We start from the raw sequence: 16,060 nt of genomic DNA, 5'->3' as shown, positions 1-16,060 counted from the left end.
CCTGAAGTACTTATTGTCCTGAGTCGTGAGCGGTATCAAGGTTCTCAAGGTTCAACATGACTTTTCTCATCTTCTGCTGCTATGTATATATTTATTTTTCCACAAAGCATATCGAGCATTGACAGCAGAATACTTTCTTTCAGAATGAACCGATCTCGATTGTTTTCAGGTTGTATTGTGCATGTATGCTGTGCACCTGTGTCTTTTAGATAATTGAGCTCAGTATCAGCAGATAGCTGACCTTGAAGGATTTGAATTGCAAGGAAAACTTGACCAGGACATCCCTACCACTAGCGGTCCACAGAGGACCTTTACCTGCAGATGAACTCTGGTCTCCTGAATGTCAGAGGCTGTCGTCCAGATGTTGGCCTTGGGTAAACATCATGAGGTGCAGAACTGTCCAATACCACTGTGATTCTTAGAGGGTTGTCTTTCATCACATGTGAAATTTTATAATAAAGTTCTGAGGATGTGATGAATTATTTTTCTGACAGACATAACAGCCCAATATATATCTGCCTTCAAATCAGCTGAGCTCAGACTATGACAAAGAAAAAAACAACGTGAAATCTTTTGTCCACAGCCCTGGAAATAATGACAGGGCGGATGGCACCTGGAGTGCAGATCTAAAATAAGCTTTCCATCCTGTGACAGCTTCAGCTGTAACTGGGACCACTGAGGGCTTACAAAACATCACCACAGACTTGGTGACACTGGGCTCAGAGGGGAGCCTGTGCTAAATGGATGAGAGCTATGGTAGGATGTGAGGTCTGCATTGGAAAACAGGTCAATAGCATTTGCCTCAGTTCACAGAGCGAATCAAATCTGCTGCAGCCACACTCTTTAATCCAAAAAGGACGCATCAGATGTGTTTTACATTTGCAAGTGTTAAGTGCTGTGGATTTAAGGCAAAAACAAAATCCAAATACCATAAAAGCCAGAGTGAATCAGCCTGTTTCTATTTTGCCAAACAATCCCATTGAGCCTTTAGTCACAGCCTCCTGCAGTGATTTTTGCTTCACAAGTGCTCACCCACTCGTCTTGGTCAGAGGTAAAAGTTCCTCGTTTGCTGGAGAACTCACCAGCATGTCAAAGCGATGAGCTGCCTGTAAGAGCAGGGGCTGATGGGAATGTCAGCCCATGAAAAGTGGAGGAGAATGGGATGAGTCAGGCGCCACAGGCTGGGTGGCGGCCTGCTACTGCCCACTGAGGTGTGTCCTAATTCCCTGCTCCTTCCCCTCAATGACAGGGCCCGAGGACAGGAATGCCATGGTCGGATGAGGAGTGAGTCCAGGACAGCCCGGGGTACGAGGGGTGCAGACTGGATGGAGTGGGGGGGTAGTTGCCAGGAATAATTAAAGGAGCCCTCCTTAATCGTAGTCTACCAGAAGCTTCGTGTTTATGTAACTTGATTGTAGTCTTGGACTTGTTGTGTTTAAGTGCTGACCTGGATGTCAGTGTTACTAGGTCACATAAATATGAAAAGACTATGGCTACGAGGACAATGCTGCTTGGACATATATTCATTTGTACGTGGATATATGAATGCTCAGTAAATTACTCAAGAACCTTCCAACTACCTTCTAAAACTCTCTCTCTTTACAGGCCCGCTGTGCTATTGATGACAGACGGATGGGACACATTCAAAGACTTAGACATGAAACCAAGAATCAATTCTCTATCTGGCCAGTTGTTTGTCTCCAAGGCTTTGCCCTTTAGTCCAGGTCCACAGATCAAGTGAGGGATCATGTCTGGCTCTTGAACAACCTGCTGGGAGCACAGTATGCAGGAGGCAACTTCTAACACTATAGTTACATCAGCCATTGACTTTCACAAAGAAGGAGCTTCAGGTGGCTCTGTAAGCTAAAGCTCAAATCCATTATGAGTTACTTAATAAAAAAACAGACTAAGAGTCTACAGCCATGCTTATGACTTAGTGCCTCTGTAAGGTAAACATTAATGCTAACATGTTTACAATAGCTGATGTTAAGCAGGTTTATATTGTTCACCATCTCCGTTTAGCATTTTAGCATGTTTGCTAATTAGGTGTAAGCCCCCCAAAATAAAATAAAACGTATGTTTGTGTCTGCACTGGGTGCCATTTGTATCCATATGTACCCACACACACCTGACAATGAAATACTAAAGATTTCTCTCCATTTTCATTATTAAGTCCTGCAGCCGCATGATGGATGTTCTGTAAATGTTCTGCAAATTTGCTGTGCTACCGGATCACGATCTAAATTTCACCACAATCCATACAAAAGCTGTGGAAATGTTTCACTCAAAAAAGATAAAAAGTCAGAGAGGATCTCAAAATTAAAAGGATTCACTGGCTGAGGATGCTGAATGTCTTTATCAATTTTTGTGCTAATCTGTCTTGTAGATGTTGACAAAATAATGTTGACTAATGTCATCGCAATCCATTGAACAGCTAAGAGACATCTCATTAAAAGGAAAAAATGTCAGTGCGGTGGTGCCAAAGGGAAAATGGGGCGTCCTGAAACGACTGAGCAAACATTGATTTCCTAAAACAATGGACATCCATTAGCCAACAAAACAGATGTAACCTATTTAAAAATCCATTTCAGGTTCTGTTTGCGTAACAAGCGCTCTTAAGTCAACTGGGAAGCCAGAATCAATGCTGGAGATGGACAACGGCTAAACTGGGAGAACACATGTACAACCTACTGTATCCATTTATTTATAACCTGAGAAATGCAGCAGCGGGAGACGAGCAAATAAAATTAGCCACATATGTCACAGGTCACGTCTCTGATCACTGGTGTTTTAACCCTAATTTGGCACGAGGTCTGAAAGGAGAGAAAAACAACCGGGTTTCAGTGAGTGGGTGCAGAGCCTTTGAGACTTTTGACATTTCAATTAGAGGGTACTCACAGCTAGAAACCTAGGGAAGAAAAGCCATTGTATAACGCTAATTACTGCGTGTGGGATAGGGGAAGGTCTATCGTGGTGACAACATGCAATTTGACGATTTCGCTTCATGCCATATATGTGCAGGCCGTGTCATCCGGTGCTTGCGTCTCTCCAAATGCTTCACAATATCTGCCAACTCCGGTCCTGTAATTGGATTGATGCCTGGTTGTGATGCTGCACACTCTAAAGGAGGCACAAATAGAAACCAGAAAGGCACATCCTGTGGAAAAAAGAAATGGTCCCAATGTGAAACCACAGGGAGACCAAACTACACTGTCTTCATCATTTTAACCCTCAGCTGACTGCAGACACTCAACACTAGGAATTAATAAAAAACCACCCCTAAGTGTTGCTGAAAAAATATACTTTGTGCACACTAACACGAAAATGATAAATGCTTAAATAAAATGGGGTGACTGATTCACAAGTACTTGGTCGCTGTCAAACCAGTCCTCGGTCTATCAAACTAGAAAAGGCAGATGTAGACATATTGATATTCCTACCGACTTCCAAAGAAAGAAAGAGCTGCTGCTTTTACACGAATTAATTTATCATTTATTTTCCTTTGTTAAGACTTTTGACCACGATTTAAAGGCATAACATGCAGAAATGTTTCAGTTGCTGTTTTCAAAGTTCACAGATCGTCCACGGCTTAACGGTCGAGAGAGAGGTGCAGTGAAAGAAGAGAGAGAGAGAGAGGGAGGGAGAGAGAGAGGGAGAGGGAGAGAGAGAGAGAGAGAGAGAGAGAGAGAGAGGGAGAGGTGGTTAGCACAAACAGCAGTGAATGATAGATATAAAATGTTTTGATTGTTTCACGGCGGTTGTGTTCTAAAAGACAAGGGGTTTTTACGCTAAAATGCAAATAAACCCACCCAAACCTCTGCACAACCCTGTGGATTTGGTGTGAACACAGCTAAAGTGTGGGCTTGATCCTGTCTCTTTGCTCCTGCCTGTCTCTGTGCGGCTCCCACAGACAGACAGACAGACAGACAGACCGACAGCTGAGGGTCCAGACCTCGTCACTGACTGGGGGCTACGGACCACTGCACCATAAACATCCCGACACAACAAAGTCCCAATAAAATAAGGAAATATTGAAGGCTGAGTCTCTGCAGACACCAACACACACTTCTACAAGCTCGTAAGTGATGACTTTTGTATGAGTCTCTGCACAGTTCTTTTAAGGAAATTTGTACATATTATACCTTTAAAGTGACACTATATCACTATGAACGACGAAAAATCTGCTGACAACTGAATTCACAAGCAATAAAACTCACTCTGTTGCTCAATTCTATACAGTCAGGGGTTTTGCTGCTACAGTCTCACTTGATCTGCTATGACCATTAGCTCAGGGTGGCTAAAGTTAGCATATGCATGGAAGCAAAACATACATAGACTAGAATGAATAGAAAGAGTTTTCTATTTGTTATCATGGGATATTTTTCAGCTTTTAACATTTTAATCTTTAGTATTGCATATAAAATCATTCCATTATAATACCTGCCATATGAAGAGATCACTTTGTCTTGTTGCACTTTGTGCTGTGATACAACAATAAAGTGAGTTGCTGTTATGACAAGAGAAGTTTCTTTTCTCTTTAAAATTCTGTGCATAACATTATATTATTATCAAGATAATATAACATTATTATTAATTATAATTAATATAACATAACATTATTATCTTGCTTTTATAGCAAGAAACCGAGCATTTCATTCTTCTTCTGCATATTGACAGCTTCCCTCCCTCTCTCTGAACAGGGCAACAGAGGACACACGGTGACCATAAGCTTCAGTCCACAGAAGCCTGACCTTGTGCAGGTCACAAAAACATGAAAACAGCAAAACAAAAATCTTTTCCAACTTTTCTTTAGATGCTGATATTCCTTTTCTTGCCCATAGATGGCGCTGTCTGGGCTGCCAGTCTGAGACTGCTGGCACTGCTGGACCTGGTTTCTGTATCAATTACACCATGAATCCTGTTAATTCGGTTTTTTGCCCCAAAAAGGCCAACACTTTGTTGTTTCAGACATGACGTTGTTCTTTATGGCTCTGAAATCTGAGCTCTCAGATATTTCTGCATTTTGTGAAAGTGATCACTTGCCGAGCCGAGTTTCCTTGCCCACAGGAAGGGAATGAAACAAGGAGGGAAACCCGAGCAGAGCATGAATTAATATTTCATGTGGGTTGAAAGAGATTATAAAACTGAAAATATTCCCTGCAAGGAAGAGCAGCCAGCTGCCATCTGACAGGCTTGGTTGCCTGGAAACTGCTATTGTGTTGAATGCTGTTCACAGAAATATAATTTTAAAAGGAAAGTGAATTAAAAGAGGATTAAAGACACAGTTCCTGAAGAACGATCAATACGGCGTCAGCCTCCTTTAGCGTCCGACACTTACATTTCTTTCTTGCCTTTCCGTGCTGAAAGACAAGAATCACTCAGCACATTGAATTGGTTTTTAAATCTAAATAAAGAATTTGGATTTCTGAATGCTAACACTGCTGTCAGCTGCTGTGTGGCCAGTCTTATTTATAGTGGTCCTGGACAGCAGCTGTGATTAGCTGGTTTGTCCTGCCTCACACGGTGAGTTGCGGTGTCAGCAGAAATTGTTCTGTGTGCCACAAATACCATTGGTCCAATCATTGGTCCCTCCGTGGCTCCAGCGAACACTGAGTAGGCTCGTGTCATCGTCCTTCCTTCCTCTGCCTCTCGCTTCCTTTACCACTGCTCCTGTGACAATATGCCACATAAAACCCCTTACATGTAGATGTTTCTCTGAGGCAAACCTCGTAGCAGAGTTAATCGTGTTAGGGGAGTCACAACTTAATAAACACGGCGAAAGAGGTTTCTGACTGCACAACACAGCAAATTTGAATTGCAAAGAGCTGCAGTAGAAGTTTAAACATAATGTAGCTGTAGCAATGATACTGTAAGTGTAATTCATAAGCATTATATTCATAATCTTGTTACATCACTCAGCCACTGTAAACAGCTTACATTGAGCTTCATACTTTATGTCCAGACCAAACTTGACAGGTCAGACAAGCTAATCTGGCTAAAACCCTTTCACACATGGAGCCACCAACAGTGGACCAAGTATTTCTGTTAAGGGAGTTTTTTGTTCTTCCACATTTGGTTTTTGAGCTACTGATCTAAAAAACATATGAAGTTGAGGACTGCGCTAACTTTCCAACTGTCCAGCCCTTATCAGACATGGAATATGGCACATGTTGGCTTTATTTATCTGTTAAAGGGGAACTCCACCTACTTTACACATCAAAATCTGTTGTACAAAAGGAAGCAGACTGCAGAGAAAGGTCAGTCCAGGGTCGTTCACAGACATCAGATTCATCATATCGCAGAAATTCTGGAATGACGGTGGCTGCATTTCATAATATTTGCAACCATTTGCCTTATCACGCAGCCTGTGTTGGTTGGTTTCAGTCTAAAAGCTGTAGTGCTTCACCTTTTCTCGTGACTTCAGTTCGAACAGTGAGATTATTTTTTGCCTCCAGAGCTGCTTAGCCACCAAATTATGTCCGTATAACTCAACCCAGTCGGCACAGAAACACTAATAAAAAACACCTTCAAAGAATCTGCTTATCCTCCTATTGTTCTACTGTTGCCAACTCCCTCTCGCCGTCTGCATGGTCACTCACAGGGCCGTCACATGACAGGTCGAAGGTAATCAACAACAGATTGATAAAGTCGTCCTTCCGAAAATAGAAGCCACATGGTTCTGCTGGGGATTCAGAGCACTGATGCTTCAGGGATTTTTTAACCAAGTCATCAGATGCGTGATCACTACCCTCTCACAACTTCACAGAAGATCACACCTCAGCAGTGTTACAAAGGAAGGTCATTACAATTTTTATATAGCAACGTCCTCAGCTGAGGGCACGCGCTGAGGATGCCTTCATAAAAGCATGTAACAGAAGACAAAGATGAAGATGCAGATCACTGCAGTAGTCTGTGTCCAGCTCTCCAGAAGAGCCCTGCAGGCAAGTGGGGACGGTTCAATCAGAGGGGAACGGGGGAGGAAATGCAATCTCTCCACCAGCGGGGACCGGGGGAGGAGAGGAGGCAAGCTGCGCTGTGACGTAGATAGACCATTGATTATGGCTGCCGCTGCAGTGCTCGGCCAATGAGAGCTAAATTTAGTTACAGAGGGTTCCCTTCTGCTATCCCGGGTCGGCCCACTGCTCTGCATTCTTCTGCAGAGTGCTGCGCTTCAGTACTGTAAATCAATGCGACATGCACTGTGCTCGTCAATATTTATCAGGGACGTGTTGCATCACAGCACTGCACAATGTTTTAGGAGAATTGGAAGCTTATTCTTAATATTTATCTGCACAAAAATGGGTGCTTTCTTTATAGGTACTGATAAAAAGACACTAATACGTCTTTTAGTTTTCATACTTTGGTGTTTTGATTCCTGAAAAACAGTGAAAAGAGGAAAAAAGAAAACTTCTAAATGTATTATTTGCATGCAGTGATTAAAAGAAATATTTTATGAGGACAGGGTCGCAGTTTCTTTCTGTATCTTTGTCTTCAGTGTACTTTAGGAACACAGCGTTTGTACCCAGGATAATCCAAATGTCACTGCAGTGCAGCAGTGCAGAAATGTACACTTAGCACAACTCTGAAGAACTTCTGCAAATTATAATAATGGTACTTAATAGCAAAGCAATTTCATTCCATAAGCTTATTTTTAGATTCCAAGCAAAGCTAATGAAACACTGAAACGCGGGGCTTCCTGTTTCTGCCTTATTAGAAGATTTGGCCGTTACTCCACATGACCTTGATATGTGATGATACCATGATATCATGACAGCAAAGATGAACATTCTTACTGTACATATGGACCATTTAAATACTTACAGTTTCCTTATCAAATATTCAAGGCACTTTATAGACCAAAGCATTAGGATGGGATTGTTCCTCAGGGTTTGGACTCGGCCCCTGACTTCCAGTGAAGGGAAATCTTAATGCTTAGGCATACCAAGACATTTTGGACAATGCTATGCTTCCAACTTTGTGGCAACAGTTTGTTGAAGGCCCTTTTCTATTCCAGCATGACTGTGTCCCAGTGCACAAAGCAAAGCTCCATAAAGACATGGTTGGATGAGTTTGGTGTGGAAGAACTTGACTGGCCCACACAGAGTCCTGACCTCAACCCCATCCAACACCTTTGGGATGAACTGGAACGGAGATTGTGAGCCAGGCCTTTTGGTCCAACATCAGTGTCTGACCTGTTCTAGTTGTGGAAAGGTTTCCCAGAAGAGTGGAAGATGTTACAGCTGCAAAGATGTCTGTGTATTTAGAATGTGATGTCATTAAAGTTCCTGTTGGTGTAATAGCCAGATGTCCCAATACTTTTGTCCATATGGTGTCTGTGGAGAAGAGATACTGTAGCATGGATGGACACGGCTTTCTGTAGTAATGACCATGCAAGCCTAAAGTATCTATCACCATCCTTCACTGTCTGTCCTGACTATCCTCTCAGAATAAACTTCTCAACCTAAAGTCACTGTGCACTCCAAAAATCAAAATGCCTAGAAAAGGTGACAAAGAATATAAAACTCTATGATGTCTATGATTCATGATCTGCAGTAACAGCAAAAGACTTCTCGCAAGGAATGACTTGAGCAACAAGAAAAGAGCGACACATCATGTCAACAAGCGTTGACTGCACGTTTGCCCACACGGTCAGTCTTGTGCTGAACATGTCAAAGCCAATCAACACTTGAAAGCTAACCCTGTAATTTTCACAGACAGACTTGGATGACCTGACAGCCACCAACGCATGCAGCATTAAAAGAAATCCACATAATTTTTGACAGCCTTGCTGATTACTAAACCAAATCTGGAAAATTAGCGAAGGTTAGGTTAGGTTGGATGGAGAGTGAGATCAAAACAAACAAAGTAATACCTGATCACCTTAAAGTAAACTTAAAGCTTACGGAAATCAAAAGATCTCTTCGCACTGGGAAAATATGACCATGTTTATCGTCCCAGATCTATTGTTTCCACACAAAGACATTTGTGTCTTTGTGTTAGTTCATTTGAGAACCCCTCAAATGGACTAACACCTTTATCAACAAGGACTTTCTGCAGGTACAAGTTGTCACAGATTTATTACGGGTATGGTTATGAAAGTAACATCTGTGATGAGTCAAATTCTCCTTTTTTTATTAGAAGGTTTGGCCTTCAATCCACAAGACCTTAACGACAGCAATGTATGATGAATGAAACACTTAGTCTGTAAAATATTTTTGTCTCATTTTTCTACAAATGAAAAATTTAATCCATCAAAATGATTCGAAAGGTGCTAGAATCTTATCACAATCATTCAAAGTAACAAGTTGCTTTTCAAAGTAACAGCACAACTTAACATGTCCATTCATTCTTCCTTTTGTGCAAGGTAACTCAGATGAATGCCTCGGCATCACGTGGCTGAGCATGTTTGCTGCTGCTGAGCGCAGGAGTCAAGGTGAAAACGACTGACTGTTCTCTGTCATTGATGGAGGCTGTTCTGTCCCTGATGTTGTGCAAACAGCTGCTCAAGGCCTTTCAAAGCACTCAAACACTGCCATGAGTGCTTCAGGCGGGACACAGCGTGCTAGCCACCTCCACAAACACCGCTCTGTTCCATTCAGCACGACCAATTCAATGCAAAAGATTCAGCATGATTCATTCATTGTGTGCACAATCACTGGTACAGGATGGAGGTTTAGAGAGCAGAGGGTCCGTTCGGCTTTTGTTGCTGCCGCTGTGCGAGCTGTCGGGAGGGCCGGGTCGCGTCCTCTGGCGGACCACATGGTCAGCAGGACAGACACGCTGGCAGACGAGCACATGGTGCCGTCACCGAGAACAATGGCATGTCTCAGCTGTCCACAGCTCTGAGTCAGTCCATGCTGATGACTCTTGTTGACCAGCCAGTGCTGCTGTCAGTCACAGTCAGAGCTGAGCACTGCGGCACCTGAGAGAGAGGAGCCGAGGTCTGGGTGACATTTACACCCAACCCCAAAGTTTTTTACTGTCAGCATGAGACTTGTTGTACAAGATCGTGTACTCATTTCACTGTCTGAAAAGTAGAAACGCTTCACTTAAGTGAAAGCAAAACCTAAAAGAAGAGCTTGTGTAGACAGGAGAAACCTGCTGTGTCCATGTGCCTTACTGTCATGTCGCATCATTTTATTTTGTCTGATTCACGCCGAGGCACGGTGGTGCAGTGGTTAGCACTGTCGCCTCATAGCAAGAGGGTTCCAGGTTCGAATCCCGGTCTGGGCCCTTCTATGTGGAGTTTGCATGTTCTCCCTGTGCCTGCGTGGGTTTTCTCTGGGTACTCCGGCTTCCTCCCACAATACCAAAAACATGCACATTAGGTTAATTGGCTACTCTACATTGCCCCTAAGTGTGAGAGTGAGAGTGTGTGGTTGTTTGTCTTTGTGTGTTGGCGCTGCGATTGACTGGCGACCAGTCCAGGGTGAACCCCGCCTCTCGCCCGTAGTCAGCTGGGATAGGCTCCAGCTCCCCCGCGACCCTGACGGATAAGCGGTATAGAAAATGGATGGATGGATGGATGGATGATTCACGCCAAGTCTGTTTCAGAACAACCTGTATGGTATCTATTTACGTTGTTTATTCTTTGTGTTCTCATTTTCATGCTTTATGATTTCTTTGCATGAAGAGCAAATTCACTTCACGTACTTTAGAAATAAATTTGCCAGAACTTTAGAACTTTACTGAGAAGAAGCTACAAGACACCTGAAACTGAAGAGTTTGAACTGGATATTGGAGGATAATAATAATAATAATAACAATAATAATAATAATAATAATAACTTTATTTATATAGGACCTTTCAAAAACCAGGTTTTCAAAGTGCTTAACAGGTATTACAAACAAAATCAACAAATTGTATACAAATAGAAGGCAATAAACAAAATATACACACAAAATATATCCAAAATGGACTGGCAGCCAGTGAAGGGAGGCTGGGATGTTCAAACCAGTGAGAAGCCGAGCTGCTGCGTTCTGAACTAGGTAAAAAACTTTCCCAGCAGTCACGTTCACTAGCACGCTGCATTGCCTTCATGTACTTCCATCTGTTTCCAGACTGTGAAGGTCAGAAACAACAGAATTATAATGTACTTATCTGAGTATTTCCAGCGGCAGGACCGTGTATGTGGGACTGACTCCAAATAAACTACATTTTGGGATTGTTTTTGGCAATGAGGGAACATGACAACAAGTGCAACAGTGTCATTCATGTGATTTAATAGTTTTTGGACAACAGTGGAGATCTGTGGCATAGATGAGTAAGATATATCAGACTGTGATACACAAACAAATGTTAGTAGGATACGTTAATTTATGGTTTCTGTCTTTATCTGAGATTTGTTGACATTAAGAAGAACAAACTGTATGGTATTTCTAATCACTACAGTTGATCTCAATAAATAATATTATCCATTTCCCTCTTATCTCTCATTAGTGAAGTGCAAGTTGATATAAATGCTCCAATCAGAGATAAAATCACTATAGTAATATAAAACATCGAGTGAACTATATTAAAGCAGAGAACTTGGCTCACAAAAGACCTGCTGCTCTGACCCCTGTCCTTAACCAACACCGTGTACATACGGTCCATAACCCTGCATCCGATTGTCACACTTCCCCCTTGTGACACATAATTGATTACTTCCTGTTTTTATTATGCAAGCGTAACCAGGAGTTGGGTTTACATAAGCAGTTTGCAGTGTTTGGGATGGAGCTTGGTCTCAGTGTAAGGCCCCCTGTAGACTACAGGCCAAAGTGCTTTGAGCATCCTCTGTGGCATGTACAGTAATTAAGTTCAAGCTGCATATTCTGCAATTACCCACTGGCATTCATCCACGCACACATGGAGCGAGGAGTATTTGGAACAGCTTTGGTTTATCATAACGTCACATACATCGGACGCACACGAAGCTACTTCGGTTTTCCAGATTGACACGCAGCTGTGAGATGCCTTGAGTGAGTGCGTAGGGAAAAAGGCACATGGAGAAGCGCGATGCCAGGCTCAAAGAAGCTCATGAGTAGTATTATTTAGCCTGTGCGAGTGTCACCCCGCCTTACTCATCTCTCATTTTGTCATGTTACAAAAGCGGAGAGCAAAAACTTTTGCTATAAAATTAGTTTGGCTTCGTCGAAATCCCGCTGCCCTGTTTTCCCCCTCAGTGTGGTCGGACACAAAGGGAAACAAGCTGTGATTGTCTTTGAGTTTCCATCTCTGTCATTAGCTGCATTGACCTGTGATGACACTGGGTATGTAATGAAAGCACACCCGGGACACACAGGTGTCCAATCTCTCTGGAGCTCCAAGCCTTTAATGCTGATCCTAATGCTGCAATTAACAAGCAAGTAACTAATACGCTGTGTAATGGCTATTTCTGCAAGAATATTAAGATACAATAAAACAGGTATTGCTTTAGTTAGCATGTAAATATCTGTATTTCAAAAGCTATATCCCGGGATACTGATACTTTTATTTTCTGAATGTTTCTTCCACCCCTTCAGGTACGTCAAATACCATCTTGAAGTAACGACTACAGACATGAGCTCAGGCAATCTTAACTGACCTGGAGATTAAAATAAACACGTGTGAGCATGAACAATCCAGCGAAGCAAACCATCTGTGATGTTATGTCACATGCTGGAGCCGCTCCAGGGACGACGAAAGACAGACTGACTTAAGCTTGTTTGACTTCTTACAAACGCTGATTTCACAGTGACAATTCTGATAACAACAAACAAATCACATGAGCATCCACTGCTTGTCTCTCATCTGAGCTTTTCTTGGATTCCCCCTCAACTCGAGGGAAGACAGAAGCCTCGGGAAAACATTTTTATCAGGAACTCAATGCACTGGTCTATTTATTTGACTTTTGGAACAAATAAATCGTTATTATTCAAACATGAAGCAGGCCGCAAATGTACAGTTCCTTTTAGGTCAGTTTGATAAGTTAAGGCCTTATATGCCGCATCACATGCTGTGGTTTGGTATGACAGTGAAGTTTGTGACTGTTTGCAACTAAATGCACTTTGTGGACTTCGTTTACTACAGCTGATATAAATAAAACACTAGCTAGTTGCTAAGTTCATCTGTGAGTCTTTTCACTGAGCAGCCAGCTGAACCAAAAAACAGTCATGTTATGGACCGTAAAACCAAAACAATGAGCTCAAATACGCTAAAATGCCACCTGTATCGTGTGGACAGACTGCAAACAGCAGAATATCATAACAGGAAGTGTCACAACGTGCTGTAACGCATCATGTCTTAACACAAGCGATATCTGTTGTGTTGATCATTAACTGAAACAACTAAAGCATCTCATTTCTCAAGTAAAAACGTTCATAAATCCCATAAGTACACAGACCTCAATGATAAATACACATCACAGATATACAAATGTGTGTCGTAACGTTTGTTCACAGCCTCCTTCAGTTGTTGCCAGGTGCAAAAGGTGATGACTTCTGTCTTGAATTTTGTCAAAAGACTACCACCACCACAAGAGTCGTTTAAGGTAATGACACGTTTAAAAATTCTAATTAGAAGTTTGCAGTTTGTTCAACACTTACTGAGAAGAATAGCTTCTCTTTCAATCTAAATTGGGAGGTGAAAGCAGGTCAACCACCAATTAAAGCACTCAGCAGCATTTGGCACACAGCGAACTGTGAATGTTTCACTAACAGGCTATTATCACATCTGCCAGTTTTACACAAAGGTATGAAAACAACTAAAATGTGTTAATAGTCTACAGAGGGAAAAGCGCAACAAAAGCAGCTTCAATTCTCTCTGAGTCTCAAAAGACAAACGATCATTCAGTCTCAAGAAAGCTGCTGTTTCACTGTCCGGCACACACACCTGATGTACACCTGAAAACAGCCATGTTGCTTCAGTGCGAAGTTACAGTATGTCCAAACAACACATTTGGAGTTGGGACTGTGTTCTCGGTGAGGAGTGAACCCTCCCCTTTCCACTCTGAGCGTTGCATAAGCCTACCAGCACACCCTGCCACTGTATTATTCACAAAAAAAGGGAACCTGATTTGACTGTTAATCCTATTAAAAGCACCATAATAACAGCCTATGGCCTTTTACATAACACGACAAATACGATTATGTTGTGAGTTGCATTCCTCCTCTGCCTTTCAGAAAATCCTGTTCCACTCTCCAAAAATCGGAACACTTGACCCAGAAAAGCTACAGCCGAGGAAAGAACAGGAACAACAACTTAAAAAAAAAAACCCAAAACATTGTTGTGACTATTTGCACCAAACTAGAGGCTGTTGTTAACACATGAATGCATTTTAGGCAACATGCATCAAATCTTGTTTGGAGAGAAAGAGAGAAAACAAAAAGTCATGCATGGCGGCTTTAAAGATGTCATGATGCTCTGCAAGAGACAGCCTGATCCTTGGACGCTGATAAAGTAAACACAAATGTGCTCACTTTATTTCCTTCCTCACTCAAACATTTGCAAAGTCAAGCAGTTCTAATCGTGCAATGTTCCTGCGGTCTTCTTCTTTTCTGCCTTTGTTGGTGCATTGGGGCAAACTGTATGTTGGAGTCTAACCACCACCTGTAGATCAGTGGAATAGTTTGAGACCACAGGTAAGAATGTGTACTGCACATGTGCACAAGACAAACAAAACAGGGTCCTGCCCACATAAAAACCGCTCCGTATTGCAACCAGAGGCCAAAAACCCCACAGTTAACCTTTAGCTGCATGGTTGTTGACATGGGTTTTACTGGATTTTAGCAAGCTAGCTAATAGCTGTAGTTAATAACCTAGCAAAGGCACATACTTACACTGATTAAAGTGCTAAGGGATAAGAGCTTTGAAGGAGGAGGAAGGAAAATCAAAAAAACCTCTAAAGGTATGAAGTAATAGTTTAAATCTGCTATAGTAAATATTTTTAATTTAACAATGGATCAAAGGAAAGTGAGAGATGTGAAAGAGGACTGTGTGAAGCTTCCCAGGTGTGAGGGCTGCTCCCAACACTGTGATTGTTCATATCACTGAATCACTGCACTGCACGGCAGGCTGTAGACGTGTACAAAATGAGACATGTTTCTAAATGATCCAACTACAAAACTAACTGTGATGGATACGAGGAGGCAAAGTGGCGCAGAACATCACAACTGGCGTCTGTTTGCTGCTTCGATGCTCTCTACCGCACTGCTGAATCTTAGCAAGGTTGGCTAAACTGCTTTTCAACCAGATGCTGGTACAAGCTCCTCTACTGCTGTCCAGTTTGGCTGACAGCCCGCGAGCAGCAGGAGAGTGATTAATGAGCTATGACCATGATGCACACTTTAAAACAAATGTTTTCACATCAGAGCACAGGGACATTAAAAAGCCAGTGTTACAGGTAAAACAATGGAGTCGTGTGGACTCATATGGTAGTTCACCGAGGGGTGGCTGTTCTAGAGGTGGGCTGAATTGTTCTGGGCGAAGGCCTTGAACAACATATCTCATCATTTTAGGTGAGGTGTATTGAAGAACAAATAGCTTGCAGCATCGCACAGCCTTATCACATGCATTCAGTCCTCATCTTTGCTACTAAACTAATAAAATGGTCAGTGAACTGAGTTTAGGTGGGTTTGCCCCCCACTGCATTACTGCACATCAAAATAAATTTCAAACTAGTAATCCAAAACTTCCTGCGGCTTTGCAGAGAGCATCTACACTGAAAACCTGTGCGACATGTTCAAGGACTGAGCAGCTATCAGGAGAGGGTGGAAGGAAAACAGACAAAGTGTAGAGAGTAATGATGCTGAGTGATGAAACCAACATACACGGGGCAGAGGAGGGTGTGGGGGCTTATGAGGGGGAGGTGGTGGCTGATGGCAGGCTGATGTGGATCCACATAGAGCGACTCACTTGGCCAGCTTCATCTCTATCTGCTGGCGGATTTCCTGCCGCTCTTGGTCGCTGCGGACAGGGAAGATGTTGCGGTCCTCCAGCTCCTGCTTGCTGGGCCGATTCCGAAGCTTCACAGCCAGCAGCTCCTTCCTCATCCTGCGCGGGAGGGTCCCTGTCGTTGTCCAGGACAAACTGAAGGTTAAT

General features: G+C 42.6%; 1 protein-coding gene across 3 annotated transcripts in view; it reads right to left on the bottom strand.

Annotated features, from left to right (window-relative positions):
- The window catches only part of phactr3b (phosphatase and actin regulator 3b), a 42,584-nt gene that overhangs the window by 6,175 nt on the left and 20,349 nt on the right, over positions 1–16,060 (bottom strand). For all 3 annotated transcript variants that reach the window (XM_046384830.1, XM_046384831.1, XM_046384832.1), the window contains exon 8: positions 15,875–16,028. In XM_046384830.1, the coding sequence (XP_046240786.1) occupies positions 15,875–16,028 (154 nt within the window). The remainder of the gene's footprint in view (positions 1–15,874; positions 16,029–16,060) is intronic.

This window comes from Scatophagus argus, chromosome 3, assembly GCF_020382885.2.
Source record: "Scatophagus argus isolate fScaArg1 chromosome 3, fScaArg1.pri, whole genome shotgun sequence".
Taxonomy (NCBI): domain Eukaryota; kingdom Metazoa; phylum Chordata; class Actinopteri; family Scatophagidae; genus Scatophagus; species Scatophagus argus.
The sequence above is the reverse complement of the archived record's forward strand: the minus strand, read 5'-3'. Positions and strand labels throughout refer to the sequence as shown.